The 23049-nt window shown below is 28.4% G+C and overlaps 2 protein-coding genes across 2 annotated transcripts in view; one reads left to right on the top strand and one right to left on the bottom strand.

Moving 5' to 3' along the window:
* The window catches only part of LOC123264780 (RING finger protein 17), a 136282-nt gene that overhangs the window by 81231 nt on the left and 32002 nt on the right, over positions 1 to 23049 (top strand). The gene's annotated exons all lie outside the window — the stretch shown is intronic.
* Positions 1 to 23049, bottom strand: part of LOC123264853 — a 44163-nt gene that overhangs the window by 3525 nt on the left and 17589 nt on the right. Inside the window, exon 2 of the mRNA XM_044728373.1 lies at positions 10321 to 10593. Within this exon, the coding sequence (XP_044584308.1) occupies positions 10321 to 10593 (273 nt within the window). The remainder of the gene's footprint in view (positions 1 to 10320; positions 10594 to 23049) is intronic.

Below are 23049 nucleotides of genomic sequence, written 5' to 3'. Positions count from 1 at the left end.
TAACGCCTGCGCGTAAAGTGCTGTTTATAATTTTTGAGTTATAGTCAATCAGCATATTGGACATTAATTAAAATATAATCAGTGAATTATATGAGTGTGTGACTATTTATATATTTTAATATGTAAAAATATTTTTTTCTTAGCCTAACATTTTTAAGTTCGAAGAGTCTAAGAAAAGAAAAAAAAAATTTTAACCCCAAATTATCGGAAAAATTATGCTTTAATGCTCTTTAAATGTTTTTAATGTATGTAATAATTATTTAAAACAATATTTGACTAACCTAATATTTAAAATACATAATAGATATGATAATGCTAAGTGCGCAGGCACTAGAAAAAAAAATGGCGGAGTCACCGTGGGCATAATCCAAATTTTAACCGAGTATAATTCAATTTACACGAAATAATTTTTCAGATTATATCCCGTGAAATCTTACGCGATATAACCAGAAAAAATGATCGATTAAATCGGAGACTTCACGGAGTACAGTCCAAAAATAATTTAATATACTTTAAAGGATATTGACTATAGTCTGAAATTTTTTTCACTATAGATATCACGGAGTATACTATACGAGGATGTACAGTGACTTATTGTTCTTTCCATGTGATTTCTTGAACTAAAATTGTCTTTATTCATTTTCCTCCTATCGCACTTGTAGAACAATATTTACACATAAATGTCATGGAAAAACCCTTAGTTTCAACACTTATGACAGTTTAAAAGACATTTTGCTTTTTAAATAAATAAAAAAAATTATTCCGTAGACGTCCGACTGTCAAATGTATGTATGAAAACCGGCGAGGTTACGATAACTGCCGAAAAACTTAACTGATCCATTTTTTTTATACGCTTCAGTATTATTTAAAACTAAGTCAATTTGAAGATCATGGCCTAATTCAATGTAATTTATTTATAATTAGTACACTGATATAAAAATTAACTTGACTCAAGAGCCAAAATCGAGAGAATAAATTCTTGCACGGAAAAAAGAAAAAAGGAATAATCGCAGTATAAAATGTAAAATCGGTCCCGTCGTAATCAAAACTAGAAAAATTACAGTTTGAAATAACATTTTTCTAAAATCAATTTTTTAATTTAATTTTCAGAGCTTTCAATGTAAATATTACATTCTACAATGTAATTCTTATAAAATCTGTAATAATTACAATCTGAAACTGTAATTTTTCCAGTTTTCATCACGAAACACCACGTTGCATTATATACTGAAATTTTTCGAGTTTTCTTTTTTCTGTGTGAGTCAAGAAATTATTCTTGATTCAAGTAAATTTTTTTTGTCTCAAGAATTTATTCTCTTGACTCATCCTTGAGTCTAAAATGATTTTCTAATCATTTTCTTTAAAATAGTATTTGAAAAGAGTTTGTTTCAAGATTTTGGTTCTTGAGTCAAGTGAATTTTTTTTTTTTCAGAGTAATAAACTGAAAATCCACTAATCATTTGTATATCTATATTTATGTAAATAAGATTCGTTTACATGCGCAGTACCTTTCTTTTCTGGGTGGACAATCGCGCGAATGATTTAAAAGTATTTGTATTTTATTTTAATCAATTTTGTTATGAAAAATGAGATTATGAGGCGTGCACTCTTAAATTTTCCAAACTTTTTTTTGTATTTTACGTGTTAAGTCAAACAATTTTAAAAAATTTCAATTTTTAACTTTCTCATTTTATTTAAAAATTTTTTTAATATCCCACTTTGCTGGTCACTATCATTAAAAACCAATAAAAGCCATGATAATCTAACGTTGATTATTTAATAATAAAAAATATTGAAGATATTCTAAAAAACAGATACAAAATAAATAATTTTTCCTCATTTAATCTAAGTTGCGTCTACATTTATAAATGGTTGATTTTCCTGAGGTTTAAATCGTCTACCCGATGCAACTCGAGTTCACAATGATAAAACATTATACAACTTGAAACAAACGAAATAACGTAAGAATGAACGAAACAAAACTAAATAAAATAAAGAGAAAAAAATAAATAAAATGATGTTATCTCGGTGTTTGAAAATCCCGGTAAAATATTCTTTTCTTTTCCTCGAGCCCCTGCTCCCTACTCCACCTTGGTCTACTTCTTATTCTTGAATTCGTAGAGACGCCCCAAGCCGGAATAAATGAGTAAACGTTCGTAAATTAGCGCTCGATTTCTCCAGGATTTATACGCACATATATATCTATATTCCTTTTCTCTTGCATTTTCATTTTATACGTTTCTTCCACTTGAACCTCAGTACCTTGCTTTACTCGTTTTCATCATTCAGTTTTTTTTTCTCTTTCATCTCCGTCTCCCTCAGTTTTGTTCCTTTTTCTTTCTTCTGCTCTATTTTTTTTTAAACTATTTTTTCCAGCATTATTATTTTTATTTTACTTTTTTTTATTCACTTACTCTGAGAACTCAGCTCTTTTCACGCAGATTCTTTTGCTCACAAGCTCCCTAACGAGTCTAACAAGTTCCAATGGTAACAAACCCCCTCATATATATAGATATATTTCTACATTATATATATTTATATATGTCTTTTATTTGAATATCAAAAAAGCACAAATCGTGACAATCATTTATCTTAAATTTTTTTTTCGTTATTTCAACATTAGTTTTGTATTCTGACCATAATTATCGCAGTTAGTAAAAGACATCCGTGTTCATATTTAAAATAAAAAAGTATATTATATCTAAATTTGTCTTTTTTTATAAGACATTTTTAAAATTATAAAAAATTTTGAAACATTTTCACAATTCTCTTATTTTTTTGCAATTAAATTTTTTATCTCACCTTTATTAATTTTAATAAAAATAATATCCTGATTCTTACATCTCCGGTAAATTTATTTTTAAAGTTAATAATAAGCTCTTTGACCTTTAAGCTTTAAACATGTCAATCATCGATCTTTGAACGCTCTACATTCGAGAATGTACGAAGTTAATTAAATTACACTCTAATTTAGAGTATAATTTTTTTACATTAAAAATTTAATCATTAAACAAATTTTATTTTTGTAATTTATACTTTACAATTATAAAAGGATACCCCCTAACTTTGAATGCTATCTTGTCGCGCGTTGTCACCATTTTATCAAACCGTATTTTTTCAATTCTTTTCGCTTTCTTTTCATATTCATCGTTCTAATAGAATGAAAAAAAAATTTATTATAACATTTTTACAACATCCAGATCTATTATATAAAAAAAAAAAATTCTTTATTATTTAGTTTATTCAAAGGCTATAAATTGTCATACACTGATAGATGGATTCGTTTCTATTTAATAAGCTTTATTAACTGTTAATAAATAATTTTTTAACATCATAGGATTTAATAAATACTTGTTAATGGTAATTAATATTTGTTAACTGTTAACAAATATTTATTTAAAATAAAAGCAAAAATAGCTATTTTCTTTTAACACTTTTTATAACGCTATAGCTGGAATACATGATGATAATTAAATTCACTAAATAAATTAACCCTTTTAATATTAAAAAATATAAAATATAATTATGAGCTGTGGTAGAATTTGGTATTTTACAATAAACGTTGTTTAGCAATCTTCATATCATATGATACTGCAAGCGAAACAAATTCACTCAACAAAATATTTATTAACTGTTAATAAATATTGGAAACTTTTAATAAATACTTATTAACTGTTAATAAATGTACTTTCCTCCTAAATAAATATTTATTGAATGTTGAAAAATATTTAATAAATTAAATAATTGTCTTCAAATAAATTGAATTATTAATAGTTAATAAATCCTTCTATCAGTATAGTAATTATTTCAAAATTTCGTGAACTGAAATGGATCTCAAAAATAGATAGTGCAAAATTTTTAGACTTTCATTGAATAAAAGTGAACCAATTGCACCATAATTATCACCATAAAACATTTTGGAAGAAGCGAAGAAAGTGAATTTCCTGAGTCGAGATTGGTTTTGTCAATATAATAGTTGGCGGTGAAATTTGACACAACCAAAGTATGAATGCCTGTGGAATTGTCGTGGTGACATTTTCCCCCGAGTATTTCGTATGGATATTGTGTGGCAAGACAAGTTCTCAACAGTGTCGTAGTTGGTTATTTTACCTGCTCGGTGGCACTCTACGTGACAGAGCCATCCAAGGATAGGAGACGAGACGAGACGAGCTGAAGAACCCAAGAGAAGAGAAGAGGAGAGAAGGCTCTGGAATAGTGGAGATACAAGACAGTATTATACCCCTATAGTCTGCTCTGTCATTATATATTGTATATCTATGTACAAGAGTTCCGTACTATATAGAGTACTGGATAGTGAGCAAGACGAACAAGGCTTTGGGGATGTATAGAGACATAACGTGTGCATGGACGCATCGTCGTGGCGCGAAACTATGCTTGTCATCTGACGAACGGAGACTACCAGAAGACTATGTAGTATATACTGAGTCTATGTCTGGTGTATGGTGTTGTAGTGTAGAGGTTTGGCAACTATTACGGGAAATACACGGTTGTCACACTACTGTTATGTACTGCACCAACAAAGTAATTTATGCAAGCGGCTTCGTGCTTTTCTCACTCAACTCTCCTTTAGTGATGCTGATACCCGGCCAAGAAGCTTTTCTTGTGATCCGAAGAACTTTGCTATTCTGATCACGCGGATTTTGTTGTTATTAATCTAAATTAAAAACACTTTATTTTATTTTGTTTTGATTTTTAGTCGCGACTTTTTTTTTCTTACAATTTTTTTCAGCTACAAAAAAACAGAAAGGAATTATTTCTCACATGGTTTAATTCAACCATAGCCAAATTGAAAAAAAAATTGGCTTTTGAAATTCAATTGAAATTTTAATAATTTTATTTAAAAGTACAAAATTTTTATTTAAAAAAAAATTGAAATGAAAAAAATTAATTTTTGTCAACTCAAAATTTTTTAAAATCTTGAACCTTGAAAAATTTTTTATTAAACTAATTTTTCAAAAGAGCTTCTAAAAAATGATCAATTAAGATATTTTCGTAGAAAAATTTTTTAAATTGGTCACTTTTTATCGTTACCACACTGAAAAAAAATTAACTTAATTCGAGAAAAAAATTCTTGAACCAAGAAAATAATTTTGAAGAGGGTAATTTTCTTGAATCAAGACGAAAAATTCTTGAATCAAGTAAAATTTCCTTAAATCAAGAAAAATTTATTATTTCAAGAATTTTTCTACTCAAATCAAGAAGATTAAGTTCTTCAAAATTATATACTTGATTCAAGAACATTTTTTTTTCTGTGCATTTTATTAATTAATAAAATTTTTGCCTTGTTTTCTGTTCAACATTGAATTACCGCGATTGAATAGAAATTTATCTTAAAAATGGTGGAATTTTATCACTTAAATCGGTAACAAGAACCCAAAAATGGCGCTTAGCAATACAACAAAGAAAAAAAAGAAGACTATTAACAAAAGTATAAAAAGAATAGAAAGTATAAATATTAGCAATGTCTGGGGTATAGTTATAGGGTATAATTATAAATTTATAATAAAAAGCAAATTTAAGATCTCATTGTAAAATGTACAACGCAAAGAGAGATGAGCATACAGAGCAGTACACCGTGTATGTATATAGACTCAGAAGGTATCTTGCATGAAATCTATCCAAGCTATTTGTAAAATTAAATGAAGGACGAAGCCCGAGCTGGTTCATTGCTTGGGGGTTATGCACTCCTCCATTTTCTCCATCTCGTTCTTTAGTACCGCTAGGTATACATATACGTTTTCCTAGAACTATCGTCATAAAGTCAACTAAGCGGACGAGTTGGGTTTTCCAATGTAGTCCTTACTCATACCTTCTACCTACAATGCATTCTGCTCGTCTGGTTCAAGATATGACTGCCGAGACGAGACGATTCGCAGTACTGAGTCTTCTTTCTTCTCTGCTCTTCTATATATGTATATTCTTCATGTATGTACGCAGCCAAAGTGAGCCACTAGCCAGCGAATAGCTCACAGTGCAAGTGAGAAGAAGTGCAAGAGAGAAAATATCTGCCAGTACCAACCAGAATAATTCACCCTAGGGTAACTGCTTTCGGGAAAAGAAAGGTTATCGTAAAATTCTGAATGAGGTTATACGAGGAAGGGGTTATGAATATACGATGGATGAAACGTTGATGGAGAAAATAATAAAAAAGTACAGGATTTATGTGTGCCGAGAATTTTAACGATTGTTAAATTTTATGATATAAAAGTGATAAAAAAATTTAATAATTATTTTAGCAAACTAAGAGGAAGAAAAGATTTATTTTTAATATTTTTATGGAAATTTTATTTTAAGTGTAAAGAAAATTTTAGTGCGTGCTCGAAATATTTACCGTGATTTCGTTTTATAGAAAAGTCAATTTAAATCATTTATTACACACAAAAAAAAATTTTTTGCGCCAATAAAATTTTAAAGAAAACGACAGTTATTTTGGAGCAAGAAAAAATTTTTTTGGATCAAGAAACTTTGACTTTATTCAAGAAATTTTCAACCTTATAAATATTTTCTTGAGCCAAGAAAATTTACACTCCAGTTAAGATTTTTTTTTTCAGTGTACTTATTTTACCCTCAAAATAAAAAGTTTCTTGTAAAGTTTAATTAAAATTTTTAAATTAAACTATTTTTTTGACCATATGGAAAAAAATTACCAATTTTTTTTTTTAATTTTTCCTATAACTTCTTCATTCACATGTAATAAAAACAGGTCCAAAACTAACGGCATAAACTCTACCGCCATTTTTTTTGACTAGCGCTACCTGCTGGTAGTGTGGTAGAACTAAAAACGACAAATTCTACTATTTTATGTTTTATTTCATATTTTAAAAATTTTTTATCGACGAAAAAATAAATTAACAAATAAAATTAAAATACCTAAAACAGAGCTTTGAAATTTGAGGCATTTGTCGCCTTTTGTAACCGAATAATGAATTAAATAAAAATAAAATATAAATTAAATTCTTTGAATGGATTAATCAACAAACACATGTAAAAGAGAGAAAGGGATAATTATGACGACTGGACCTCGTACGAGAAAATATATTTAACAAAACATAGAGTCCATTGGTGGATTTATGCCAGTATAGACTAAAATTCGATTTATAAACGTATCTCGGTAGCGCGTGACATCGATACATATAAATTTTCCGTTGTTCACCTCGTCGCTCACCAATGCATCGAGCGAAATAAAACAAAAACAAAAGCACACTTTTTCCACCTCCGTATGCTTTGTCATCCAACTTGACTCAATTTTTATTTTTATTTTTTTCCGTACTTTTATTTTCAGTTATTTCTGTTTTGGCTTGCACCGTCCATCATTCTCTCTACTTATTTACACACACGCTTATACGTGGATGTTATGTAGAAACACTAGTACTTGATTCGTGAAATTTTCACGTGCGAAAAACCGGGAAAGTGAATTTAACGAGAACACTGCCAGAAATTCTCAGCAACCTCAACCTCTTCCGACATGACTCATTCTCATTGCATCGGTCTCTTTTCGTTCCGACACTCTACCCGGGCCACCCATCGCTATTCAGAATAGAAGCTTGCGACTTTGCGGTAACCGCTGTACAGACACGGGTAAAACAGTCCAGACCTAGGGGTTATATTATAGAGAGCTCGAATTTGTGTGAGTATCAGAGAAAGAGAAAGAGGAAGAGGAAGAGGAAGAGGAGAATCAGGATGGAGATGAGGCCAACAATTTAGCCGGATGGTAGTGGTTGCCCGTGGAATTTCGGTTCACTGAACCTACCACTGTTGTCATACTTGAAATAAGGGTAGTTTATTCATCCTATAACTGATCCCACAGGCATTCATTCACCTTTCCATGTGTTAACTCTATTTAAACTGTGTATATTCGTATTATAATAATTAATATTAATTAGTGATGCTATAATTTTGCTAATTAAATTTTTTTTTTGACAAACGATCTTTGACTTGAAATCACATTAAAAAAAAAAAATTTATCTTGAACTTGATCCCCTGGGAAAATTTTTGAATCAAGAAAATTATTTCAAAGAGTGTCATTATTTTTAATCAAGACAAAAAATTATTGAATTTAGTTAATTTTTTTATTAGTCTAAATAAGAAAAATTGTAAAATTTGATAGAAAATTAAATAATTTAATTGATTTTTAAATTTATAAATATTACTGAGAAAAAAAATTTGTATTAAGTGCCGCAAATATGAAAGAAAAATTATTAAAAGTCAAAAAGTAATTAAAGTAGCTTAAATATGAAAACTATTTCACAATATTATAAATTGAGTTTTGAATAAATCCCTCGAATGTTGTGGTGCTTTAAAGGAAGTTTTAATCCTTATTCCCATAAATTTGAACAGTTTAATATAATGTACTTCTAATACTTAACTATATTACAAAAAATTTCATACATTTTAAAATAATTTTTTTAAAGATTCTTGAAAATATTTCTTTATAAAATTATTAAACAAACTGGAAAAAAAAAAAAAAAAAAAAAAAAAAAAAAAAAAAAAAAACTTGAAAAATAAGCCATTTCCAATTAACTAGAAGTTACAAGTTAATAACAAGAGTATAAGACCCTACAAATGATTCCAGTCCTTGGCAAGAGCCAATTAAGACTCGATCGTACTATCGACATACTACAATTATGATGATAATAATAAAAATTGTAGTTGTAATAGTCACCGATCGCCTCACCGGCGAAGCGAAAGAGAAAACGCGTGGGTGAAGTACAAGAGAAGAAGAATTAAATGGAATAAGTAAAGGGTCGAGTGAATTCACGGCACTCTTGGCACTCAGAAGCGATAATGAAATACCGAGACGTCCTGCCCTGGCGCAGCCCCGTCGATCTGGAGCTTACCACGAGAGCTTGATGGGCTGCAAGAGGATTTTATTACAACCTGTGAAGATCTTACTTTTTTACGACCCGAAACATTTTTATTTCCCTCAATACCACTTTTAACTTTATATTTTATCTTTTTTATATTTTATTTTTTTTTTTATTTTCTAAATAAAAATGTCTGCTGCTTATGCTTAAGGATACTCTTTTTTGAGGGCTCTATAATAAGTCTCAGGTTGTCGTCTTATCCATTTAAGTCATTCTTATATTAAAGATGATTATTATTAACCTACTATTATTGGTCAAATATGTTTTATTATTTGTGATTTATAAATTAGCTTAAAAAATACAATCAAAAAATAATGAATTTTAAACTTTAAAATAATCAATTAATAAAATAATTAGAATTCTTGATTGTAGAAAATTTGATTATTAACAGATTTTCAAAGTAAAATTCTAAAATTTAATTTTCTGGACAAATATCAAGAATTTTATCTAATTAAAGATTGAAACAAATTTTCGAGAAGAAAAATTGTATTTATTTAAATAAAGGCTTAAATTTTGATTTTCAAAATTTCGGACTTTTTTTGGAGACTGACATTTTTTTTTATTTGTTTGAAAAAAGTTAAAAATCTTGATTGAAAAAATTTTACAAATTAATAATTTAAGGAAGTACGAGCGCTAGGCGGGGTGGGGATAGGTATCGACTAGCGCGGCATTTACTTTTCTGCCCTCCGGCCGGAAAGTGGCAACTTTCTGGCCGCTGCGCTAAACAAAGTTGCCACATTCCGACTACGTCGAGCAGAAAAATAGTATACACACCTTGGCCAGTAAATAAGAAAGCCTCAGATCACATGTTTGTCAACCTCGGCTTCGCCTCGGCCAACAATTACATGTGATCTGAGACTTTTCTTATTTTACTGGCCTAGGTATGTAATATACTATTTCTCTTAATACGTATACATTAATATGTATCAATGTTTGGAGGTTACCCCAAAAGACCAATGTTAAATTGCTCAACTTTAAAGTTAATTATTTATTTAAATAATCGGGCAATCTCCTTTAAATTTTCGGAATTTGTTTAGACATATTTAAATTTCATATAAAAAAAAAATCAAGCCTTTTATCAAAAATTGCCTTGGTGCTCGTACTTCCTTAAAATAATTGTTGAGCACTCTTAAAATTACTAATTTTTATGTTAAAGCTGATTAATTTAGAGTATTTTTGGAATTATCCAAATTATCCTTGACTCAAAAAAAGGCAAAAATTATAAATTTTAGTAAATCAAAAAATTTGTTCAAACTAAGACAAATTTCTCAATTTTCTGGATTCAAAATTATTTTCTCGAGCAAAGATTAATTTATTCTCTGTAAAATTCTTAATTATAATAATAAATTCACATTAAAACTAATTACACATCAGAAAGTTTAAAATCTTGTTAAGTAATTAAACAAAAAAATAAAAAGACAAACAAAGTACATACCTGGAATAGATTTACCGAGATCAAGATACTCTCTGACAGAAGGACTTAAAAACCCTGGCGGGACAACAGGCGCTTCGTTTGTCGGATTATTCCTCTCGTCTACGTCATCATAATAATAATAGTCGTCTTCCGGATCAAGCGGCTTAGCTCTCTTGGACACCTTGTTGTTATCATTATGATTACGATTATTATCGTTATTATTTTTCAAGCTATAATTATTATCAGCGGTGCTATTATGGTTTTCTCCGCGGAGTCTGTCACGATGGACGGCGTCTGAAACAGAGAATAGAGTTACACAAGAGCTATTACCACCTTGATCCTCTAGGTCCCATCGTTACACCCAATCAAAGTGATTGGAGCAAGGACAATTACAGCAGGGCATTTAGAGTTAAATGCCCTCCATACTGCTCGCTAGTTAGTAACATCGAGAGTCTCGAGAACAGAGCAAGGCTTACATGATTTGATTAGATATGTCTGCCTATACCGGGTGTGGCTAAGTTTACTACTCGGTTCAACTACACATAGACTGTCTACCGTTATACACTTTATCCTTCATAATAATCATGATGATAATGATAATAATACAGCCAGTTACACTGTTATGTTTTGCTATGTAGGGAATTATATGGACTAAACTAAAACTAATGCGTGGGAAAGCCTGAGAAATTAATACGCGAATCTGATATTTCATTCCGGTAAAGCAACCGTGTCATTTATGAGGATTATCCGATTGTCTCTCGAGTTAGTTCATTTTAACTATTTCATATTTCATTGTTTTGAATTTATTAAATTTAATTATTGATATTTTATTGTTTAACTGATTAAAAAAATTATTTTGCTGAAAAATTTTTGAACTAAATAATTATTTAAATAACATAATTAGCAACATCCAAAAATTTTAAGAATTTTAATGAAAAAATCAATTTATTATAAAAAATTATTATCAAAATTTTGTACTTACAATTTTTTTGTATTTCTGCATGCAGAAAATTTTTATTAAATTTTTTTTTTATAATTTAGTTATCGAAAAAAAAAAAATGTCAAATGTTAGTTAATTTTATTATATATTTTATTTGTCAAAAATTTTTTTTATAGCTTGGCAATAAATTAATAATAATATTTGTTTATTTTTTTAAAATTCTAATTATTGAATTTTTAAAAAAATTTTTTTTAATCTACTTGCAAAAGAATTTTTTTCTCCCTTAAAAAACTTCACTCCAATAAAAAAAACTCCCAAACTATTAAATTAAACTATTTTTAAAGCTTGAATTCCTCATCAATATTAACAAAAAAATAAATTTAATTAAATAAAAAGTACCGAGAATAAATTATCCCCGCTAGAGTCGTAAGATAGAAACAATGGACCAAAATCGAACCGTCATTAAGACGAAAATTGTCGAGAAACCGGACACGCGTTAAATTTATCACGTTGACAATCTCCGGCTTGATCCTAGATCCGGAAGTAGTCTCTTCTCTCCCGGGCAAGATAAAGTTTCTGGTAAAAGAATAATCCAGCTTCAGATTCAGATTTATATGCATTTGATGCCAATGCAACTCGGCTTGCGTAAATCTTTTCAAAAGCGAGCGTGGTGGAGGTTATCGCAACAAAGACACCATGTTAATTCTCACCTCCGACTTTCCCTATTATATTTCTCTCCATAGATCTTCCCTTCCCCTTCCCTCTCCCAGAGAAAGACTCGCGCTAAAGAGACACCTTGAATTTCCGATGCAACGCAGCGAATCGATTAATTATTTAACGAAGCTTCGTATTTCCTCCGTCATTTTAACAATTCTCAGTTCGTTTCATTTCATTTAGTCCTCCTTTATATATATCTACATAAATATATTCTACACCACTTGGAGCCCCTTCTTTGTCAACACAACATCCGTGTTCAGTTTAGTGTTGTATTCGGCAGCACTTGCTATCCTCAGTTAAAAACATTCCGCGTATCTCATTCGGATCGTTTGAAATTTCATCGTCCGTTGCCCCAAGGCGACGACGTAGTGCTCAAATCGTAACGTTTTCCATTCGTATATATTTTGTATACACGATCGTTAAATGTTTCTGGGAGGAACATTTATCAAAGATTCACATTATACATATATATATATTGTATTTATTTACGTATGTATAGGAAGAGGTTGAGTTTCCCGAATAGGAGAGGTCGATTGTACATTGTACACCTTTATACTGTACAACAGATGCCTACGTAATTAGTTCTCCTTTGATGAGAAAACTCCACAACTATATATAATACTCTACAATACACTCACAAGCCAGTTTTAGTCTGCATTAAAACCGGTCAAAAAAATTATAATTAAAATCTAGGCTTTTTTTGTTTATTTATTTTTTACGGTACTTGTTTATTTATTTACTTCTCAAGATTCTCGAGCGTAAATAAAATCACTTTTTTTAAATTTAAATTGGTTGTTTAATATTCAGCCAAAATAAATATTTTGTTTTAATTCTTGCGGCCGTAATTAAACACAAAATATTTTATCACTGCGTACTTTTATTTTTACATAGAGTATTTTTTTTATTTTATTAATTAACATATTAAAAATGTTTATATTTTTTTATGATGTAAAATATTTTTACCTGTAAATTTTAGTTATTTTTTGTACGCACACGGAGAAAAAAATATCGTTAGAATAAGGATACGTATTGTTATTCTGACTATACGCCGTATAGTCTTTTTTTTTAGAGATATACGCTGTATAGCCAATTCAGCTATACAGAGGATCATCAAAATGACGATCTATATCATTATTTTAGCGTTACATTTAGTTAATTCAACTATACAGATCCTTACGTTAACGAAACAGTTACCTGTTTTGACGAAATTACATATATTTACAAGAGCTATTCTCTGTATGCTTTTAAGTCAAACAAATGAATCCTTAAATCAGAAATCCGGATCGTTATTTTAAGGAAACGTCATTTGAGGATACGTTGGATAGTCATTTTAACAATATTTTTTTTTCCGTGCATAAAATGACCGTGCAAGTTTCAAATAATTGTTTTTTCATGCGTAAAAGTTTCTCGTGGGATCCAAGAGATGGCAGCAGTAGCAAACTGCCGAAACTGTACTTGAAATTGACGTTTATTGTGTTCAAATTCTAATTTAAAATTTTTTATTACTTAAATTATATCCCAATAAAACTTTTTTTAATAAATAAATCCATAAATATAAGTAAACAAATAACTTATCTAATAGATCCAGTTGATGTATTATTAATTAGTTTTCATGTCACGAACTTAACATGCAGGAGTAAAGCATGAAGAAGCTCAAATTCTCAACCGAATTAACGCAGCATCCCTCAGCTTACTCACGTTTGCGTTAAACTCATAAGATGCTAGTGTATAACGAGTACCGAGTAGTTATCTCATGGGAAAGGTGAGATTTTCAAGTTAACTCGAGAGCTACTGCGAAATTTTTGAAACAATATAGATATAGATATACATTATACATTATATATGTATGTTGATTATCTAAGAAAGGGTATGACAAAGTTCTGCACGCTGGAGAATAGAAGCTTTAGAAGATATTGTTTAAAGGGGAAATTAATCTGGCAGAGTGTGTAGATATATTTATAGGTATGTATGAGCAGAGCTGGAGGAGGAGGATCAAAAGTAGGGGTAGGATGGAGGATAGAGGATGTATGTAGATCCCTGTGGCTATTTGCTGTGTTCTGTTTCTATTCTGGAGTTTTTATTATATTTTTTGCTTTGACGTACACGAGAGGTTTATTAATATCGATGTTAAATGCACGGGCGAAAAGAGATGTACATACTACTCGACGTTTTATCCAGTTTAATAGCAATCGAGGGGTTATAAAGTGCATTATTGAAATTGGGTACACTTTTTGTTTATTTATTTTTTAACGTTTATTTAATTTTTCTATTTATCCATCATTTCTTTGACGTTTACAATTTACAATATATTTTATTTTTCGATTCATTGTTTTCTTAATTTTATTTTTATTTTTAATAATTAATTTTTAAATCACGATTATAAAATTTAAATTTTCGTTCAATAGAGCCAAAAAAATTTTTTTTCATTTACGTTGATTAAATAATTTTTAAATCATAATCATAAAACAAAAATTTTTATTAAAACTAAAAAAAACACGATTTTTTTTCCAAAATTAAATAACTTTTTTTTACTTCTGCTCAATGTAAAAAAATTTTTTTCATTAAGTTGTAACGAAATTTTAAATATTTTAAACATTTATGCTTGTATAAAAAAATTATAAAATTTCAGCATTTAATTATATTTTAATTAGTTCAATAAATACTTGTCACAATAAACCTTCAAAGTTTTAAAATCGATTTTTTTTATCTTAATTTAAAAAATGAGATAAAATTTTAAAGATGAAAAAAAAAAAAAATAGTTAAAATGACATCTGACTTTTGAACTTGACGAGCAAACTTGAATAAGTAATGTATCGCAAACCTGTTGCTCAGAGTATTCGCAAAAGAGGCTCGGGTGATTTGTCACTGTAGTCACAAGGGAGCATTCGGTTTAAAAAACTCGCATTAAGCGGACGAAAATATAACCAAAAGTTAAACTATTGTAAATAAAACAAGTATTAAACGTGAACCGTTTATTTATACCAGCTCTTCTCAATAAAATAAAATAGTCTGCTGGGCGTTTATCAAAAACTCACCCCTTATAACAAAAACAATCGGTCAAACGTAACAAATGAATAATAAAATATGCCGAAATATCACTATAATAAATATAAGTAAACAAAAATAAAAATTAATCACTAGAATGATGATTGTCCACGATTGCTCCGTATTATCGGTTGCGAGTTATTCCCATGCGTGACGCGATTTAATATCGACGGGCGCATAATCATCGTCACGCGCGGATAAATACGAATTAGCGAGTTGCACTTTATATACGTAAATATATACACTCGGACTTGCACATATGCATCTATAAATTCATAAATCCTAGTACGTTTGCATAAATCCTGGTCCCCCTTTCTCCAACTATTCATATATATATTTGTATTTATACATATGGACATTTAAATATATATACCACTAATGCACTTCTGGAAGCCCCCACATGTCCTCAAAATATACAAACATAAATGTATATCGTATCGATGCTACCTGGTTTTTGCCAATGAGTGGAATTAGTTGATGCAAAGAGAGCAAACTGTATATGAGTTGACCGAGGGGTTGAGAGGTAATGCACAAATTCACTTGCTATAAACCTACAAAATTAAACCCTCTACAGTTTCAACAATTATTACGTTTTAAAAATAATATCCTGGATATTAATATCGCCATTAACTTTTATCATTTTTAATTAATTTTCTAAAAAAAAATTTTATAATTTCATTAAAAATTGAAAAAGTTTTTTTTTTAATTTAAAGTGAATAATAATTTCAATTTGACGTTTTTTTATTGAAATAAATTTAATTATTACATTCAATAAATACTTCTAATGATTGTTAAATTATTAATTTACAAAATAATTTTTTAGCAAAGAATTTGTAAGCTAAATCTATATTATTAAGAGAATAAGCAAAATTTTGTGACCAAAATTAAGAAATTACTTTGTATCTTGTGAACTGTTGACATTTTAAAAGAAATAAGCTCATCCCGAAGTTACACTTATCAAGACCTTTCATTCAAGTATACCTACATCATTTTTTCATACTAAAAATTCAAATCGCGCGCGCTCTAATCTTGAACCAATAAGGAATCAGGGTCCATGTTTTCGATACTAAGCTAACTTCATTCTACCATCAATTTTAGTATGTAGGATGATATTTCTATATATTATATCTATGTATACATGAAAAATATATCAAAAATGCATGTGGGTACTCAAATGAAAGGTCTTGATGAGTGTAACATCGGGATGAGCTTATATCTTTAAAAACGTCAATAGTTAAAAAAAGTACAGTGCAATTTAACAATAGTCATTATTTAATAAAGGAAAACTTTAATTAATTACAATTCTATTATTATTAAGAAATTACCTTGTATCTTGTGAAATATTAACATTTTTAAATATATAAGCTCATCCCGATGTTACACTCATCAAGACCTTTCATTTGAGTACCCACATCAATTTTTCATATATATATATGAACAATATTTCAAAAATGCATGTGGGTACTCAAATGAAAACTCTTGATGAGTGTAACTTCGGGATGAGCTAGTATCTTTAAAAATTTCAATAATTAAAAAAGTACAGTGCAATTTAACAAAAGTCATTATTTAATAAGGAAAAATTTTATTTATTTATAGTTCACAAGTTACGGCAGTCACATAATGACTGCAAGGTTGCTAGTATTAATTAAATGCTTTAATGTGCGAAAAAAAATGAGCCATGATAAATAATAATAAATAATTACTTTGTAATATTTATTATTCGAATTAAAATATTTTATAATTTATTTTTTCTACACTGATAAAAAAATTGACTTGACTCAAGAGCCAAACTCTTGAATCAAGAATTCCACTTTGAAGAAAATGATTTTCTTGAGTCAAGAGAATAAATTCTTGACTCAAGAAAATTTTCTTAGACCAAGAATAATTTCTTAGCTCAAGAATTTTTTCTCTTGACTCAAGAAAATCATTTTCTTCAAAATGGTATTCTTGGTTCAAGAGTTTGGCTCTTGAGTCAAGTCAATTTTTTTATCAGTGTATGTACAAAAATCAAACTATTCATTTTTAAATAAAAAATTAATTCATTTTTTAATTGAAAAATTTTTTACACGTACGAATGATTTAAAGTTAAAGTATGGATAAATTTTGAATGTGAAAATTTTAAATACAAGAGCAACAGGTTAAGTTACAGAGATACATGAATAAAATGCATCGCGGAAAAGCTTTAGAAAATTTAAATTCATATATTCGATAAAATTTACTTTTTTAAAATCTTGAAACAATATTATGAACAATAACAATATATAACAGATTAATTGATTATTTATTCACTCATGTCACTCCACTGCTTCATCTTCGCCTGCATTAAAGCATTCATGCGCGTAATCAGATGAGGTAGATTAGAGAAAGATTTCATCGATTTTGTTCAAAGTCTCTGGATAGTTAAATCCTTAAAGAAGCTTTCACCAAAGTTAACAACTTAATTATTTGTAAATTAACAACTTAGATAATAATCAACTAAGCCGGGATGTTATTAATAGATTTTCTACTTCTTATTTTTCTTTCTCTTTTTTTTTTTTTTTTATTTTTTTATTTTTATTTTTTTATTTTTATTTTTTTTACAAGTAAGTTTGTTAAATGATAGTTTTATTTTCTGGATTGTTATCGATTGTCAGGGCGCTGAATAAAAAGGAAATGGTAGGAGTTGTCATGGAAGCGTCGTTGTGCTGACAAAAGCCTGCCCGGGCAATGGAAGAAGAGTACGTTTCAGTTTGAAAAAGAATAACTTTTAAATATAATAATAATATTAGAGAGAAATAAAAAAATCTCGGACAAGAACGCAAGGAAGAATGAAAATAAGTTATAAAAATCGAGAGCAAACTCACGGGTTACTATACTGAAAATTTTATTATTTCTTTTGCGATCGAAAGGCGACAAGTCATGATTTTATTCGAAGAATTTTAACGATAAATTAATAATAATAATAATTAAAATTATTATTATTATTATTATTATTATTATTATTATTATTATTATTATTATTTCAAAAATAAAAAAGCATTGTGACACATTAAAACAATAACAAAATTATTATGCTGCACGTTAATTATTATTTCATCATTGTCAAGACGTAATACTAAATAAATATATATAATGATGTTTTAAAGTAAAAGAATTGCAAAAGTTTAATCGGTGAAAGGCTATTGGATAATTTAAAAATTAATTTAATTACAATAGTTTAAGGAAGAATTTTGTTATAAATCGTTTTCTTATTATTCAATTAAGCGATCTTGTTTTTTTGATGGTTTACTTATAATTGATTATTGCAGAGTAATCTGTTCCGCGTAATCTTTGATAACAATACCTTTCTTTTCTACATTCTTTCAGGAATTATAAATTATTAAATATTTTAAAAAAATTTAAGAAATCATTCAATTAGAAATTTAAATTTATTTTTATTACGTTAAAAATCATTTCATCAAAATTAAAGTAAGAAAAATATTAAAACACTAAAAAATGTTTACTAATTAGATTCAATTGATTACATTATCCATAAAACGATCGTAATTAAATAAAATAATATAATAAAAACCTCAACGTTAAAAAAAAATAATACGAAACAATTAAGTAGCCCCCGTACTTAATGAAATGATAAATAAATGAATAATAAATCAGTTAAACTGGACGAGTTTTATCTATATTAGTACAAAAATAAATTAACCGGCTAATTGAAGTACTTAATGACAGAGAAAACCGATAATCTGCCAATTAACTCAAATCGATTATAACTAAGGAGAAATCACGGATTAATTTTTTTTATCGTTGTATTTATTCCATTTCTCTCTCTTTCTTTTTATTAGAAAAAATTGAATGTAAAGAGAGTGTATACTCAAGAAGAGCAAAGTAGAGAGCCTATCGATGGATATCTGGAGCAACAAGATTGATCTAATTTTATTTGCCCAGAGAAAGACGATGAATTTATTTTGTTGAATCACGAACCGACCAACAGCCAATTACTTGTAACTGTTTGCTTGCTTTTATATACATATATTTATATAGTTGCAATAAACGTAAACGTAAAAGGTAAAATGTCATCACTTAATTTTTATTTCAGTGTCCATAAAAAATTACGGGGGCATAAAAATAAAATTATTAATAAATAGTTAATAAAAATAACTAATAGTCTCTCTTAGTACGAAGTGATGCAGCTCATCGGGGATCTGGTGTCTCGACTGATGTTCACTGAATACTCAAAGCTAAGTCGCAAGTCTGAGTAAGACGGAAAATTGGCAGCAGCCCCGGAGAATAGCGGCAGGGTAAAGATAAGACGAGAGACAACAGACAAACTGAACTGAGTTTGAGTGAATGTATGTGCATGTATTGGGACAATACTAATATCAAATGGGAGCAGAGTATCACATGGGGGGAGGGGGGGGGGAGCAATAAGAGAGTTAACATAACTGGAGCCGTGGATATCGAAATGAGGAGGCGAGAGGTGAAGAAATGAGATGAGATTCAGATTAAGAGAGAGGGAATAATAGAGAACTAGAGAATAGATCGAGTTCCCGGTTCTATTTCTCTCTATTCATAAATGTATTCTGTGGATTATTGTCTGCTAGTAGTAATACACTCTGCAATGCATACAAATGTTATTTCCACCTCGCCAACTTTCGATGCTTCATCCCCCTTTTGGTCTTACAAATCTTCATTTTTTTTAGTATTTAATTTTTAAGGGAAAATTTCAATTAGTCGAGTGGTCATTCTGCTTTATTTACAAGATGAAAATTTTAATCTAAATTTTACTTTTTAAATAAATTTATTAATTAAATTTCAATTTTTTATGTAAATTTATTCTTCAAATATTTAAAATTTGAGACAACTTTTTAATTTATTTATAAAAGATTATTTTAATTGAAAAATTTTTATACTAAATCTTGATTTGAAAAAAAAAAAAAATCTGATGAAAAATTTTTGATATTTAATTTTAATTTTTTAAATTAAAATTTTAGTATTGAAAAATTTTCTGTAAAATATAAAATTGGAAATTTTTTTTTTTTAAAGAAACTATTCATGATTACGTGCACAGAAAGAACAAAATGACACTGGATATAATCCCAGATTATACTCAGTGATATCTGTGGTGAAAAAAAATTTCAGATAGCTAAAAAATCGAGATTATACTGCGTGATATTTGGATTATACTCATTATTATCTGGATTATACTAGCTACTATCTGAAATTTTTTTTTACTCAGCATAATCTAAGATGATATCCAGTTTCATCTTGTTCTTTCCGTGTATATTGAAAAAAAATTAATTAGTAACTTTAAAATTATTTCATTCTTGAACCAAAACAATTTTTTTTTTTTTTTCAATTAAAAAAAATTTTTTTTTTCACCCCTGTTTTTATCGAAAACAACTAAGTGATATATATTCTTTCGGTTTTAAAATTTTTATGACGAAATGTCATCGAGTGATAAAAATAGTATACATGATTTTTCTTATACCATGGAAAGAGATAAAGAGAGAGCTCGTATAATCCATGTGAAGTTTATGTAAATACGCGATAAGCTGGAGTACATGCAGCGCTATAACTTTGACATAGTCTGGAGCTCGTCTCTGGAACCCTCACATCATGCATTATATATATAGATGTATATATGTCCTATCCCTGAAAAAGCGGGCACCCTCCCTCTCCACCCTACTTTTAATACTTCCCAATGCAATGCGTGGATTTCACATAAATGTGTAACGGCTTCGAATAACCCAAGAGATTTATTGACGAATTTTACGAGTGCGCCAAACAGCTTTTTTTATATTTTTAACTTTTTATTTCATACTCATAAAATCACATGCAGGTATCGTAAAGTTTTAACACTCCTATTCCGCATCTACAGGACATTTTAAAACAAAAGTTTATAAATTATTTTTTATTTATTTTTAATTTCATGATAATATTACTATATAACATAAATTAGGTATTAGGCATTAAATACTATCAAGTGTATTTATTATTATCAAGAGGATTTAATATATATATTTTCCCACCGGTTACCGGCTTAGTTCGAAATTCCAATTTTAAAGATCCACCTGTGAATTAAATAGCAGGATTAAATAATGTTATATTCAATATTAGAGATTTTGAATATGGCTTATCGATTAACGTGTGTATTCGCTTGTAAAATTCACGAACAGCATTTCCGACTTTGAAGTTTCAAAGTTGTACGGATTTACCACCACCATTTTCATAATACTAAGTACTTATCTATGAATTTTATAGAATTTAAAATTATCTTATCAATTTTATTCTTTAATTCTTCGTAATCCAGCTATTTAAATAAATTTGCTATTTACTCATTTTGAGAAAATTATTTGAACGATCCATTCGTCAGTAAAAATCTTTTTTTTTTTATTATTTAATTCTACTCATTTTTTTTTGTATTATAATCGAAAAAAAATTTTTTTTAACATTTTTTCATTTCATTTATTTCAAAGCAAATTTTCCAATTTTGAAGCTTTTAATTTTTTGAAAAATTTTATTTTTTTTTTTTTTTTTTTTTTTATCTAGTATTGTTTTTTTTAGGTCAAAACTAAAAATATTAATTTTTTTTTTAATTTTATTTTTGATGCTAAAGAAAAGTAATTATTTAGAAAATTGAAAAAAAATTTTTTTTAATTATAATTTTGATAAAATTAAAAAAAAATAATTTGTAATTTATTGAAAAAAAATTTTTAAACATTATATTAATTATTTTTAATATTATTGACCGTAAAACTAAATAATTATAATTAATTAAACTCAATTTAAAATTATTATTTCTCTCTAATATTTTTCATTCAACTTCTAAATTTTAAATAAATCGATCCACCATCAATTATTATCACCATCATGCTTAATAATTCTTAACCGACCGACCAAAAATTTAAATTATCAATGGTGTCTGATAAAATATTTGCGAATGAAAAAGAAAAGTTTAGAATAAATCAGCTCAAATATAAAAATGAATACTTGAATATGAAATAACAATGAAGCTGTCAGTAATCGATAATGAACCGCCTTAAACTCTCGAAACTCCAAGTCTCGACCGCGTGTTTCCTCAAATAATTCAGCACGCAGGGGCTGTGAAAACAAAGCTAACAAAAGCTCGTCTTATAACCTGTTGCTCCTTCCAATTTTCTCACGTACATACTTGTTTAATGACAACTCTAAGCTCGCTAATTTATCCTTAATCTCCGTGTACATTATAAGTCACAAATTACAAATAATTTCACCAAACAAACAATTATATTAAAAATTTGCAACTTTATTTTTAATAATAATAATTTTGCGCATACTTACACGTATGAGAAAGTGAAAGTCTTAAGTCATATGAATAATATTACAAGGTACGATCTTAACAGAGAGCTCCTCAACGAGATAAGAGTAATTTTCATACACGTTATACCTCTCATTTAAGTTTTACTTTTATTTAATTCAATTCACTTATTTTTTATTTCTCGGAATTAAATCATAAACCGATTATTCAATATACCTGCTGTAAATTATTTTTCATTTTTATTACCAGCACTCTTACATTATCATTATGTCAATCGGCGATTTCCGGTTCAAATATGTCAAGCGTTTTATTATATTACATATTATATCAATATGTAATAAGATGAGATATTGTTGTTGTTTTTTTATTTACACTTCATTCTAGACGAAGAGAGAATTTAACGGTAAGTGTAAGGGAAAGCTTACATCAGTTATGGTATTCTTCATATCGTTAGGTCGCGAGGATAAAAAAGTTTCAAGATAAATAAGTGGAGTTACATTAGTGTTAGCGGGTACACGTTGATTGTGGTTTATGGCACGAAACTTTACTGCCTAATATAACTGTTTGCACTGCTGCAGACCATATTATTGTACAAATGTATATACGTGCTGTGATAATTACATACAAGTTGGCGCTACTGCTACTGTACTTAACTGTACTCTTAAATGTTACTCCTATAAGGAGCAAAGAGTTTACCGATCGCTTTCGTTCCCGATATACTCGACTTATAACTTGAATTATTACGCACTTTTTTTATTAATCGCTGTAAAATAAT

The sequence above is a fragment of the Cotesia glomerata genome, linkage group LG5 (genome assembly GCF_020080835.1).
Source record: "Cotesia glomerata isolate CgM1 linkage group LG5, MPM_Cglom_v2.3, whole genome shotgun sequence".
NCBI lineage: Eukaryota > Metazoa > Arthropoda > Insecta > Hymenoptera > Braconidae > Cotesia > Cotesia glomerata.
The sequence above is the reverse complement of the archived record's forward strand: the minus strand, read 5'-3'. Positions and strand labels throughout refer to the sequence as shown.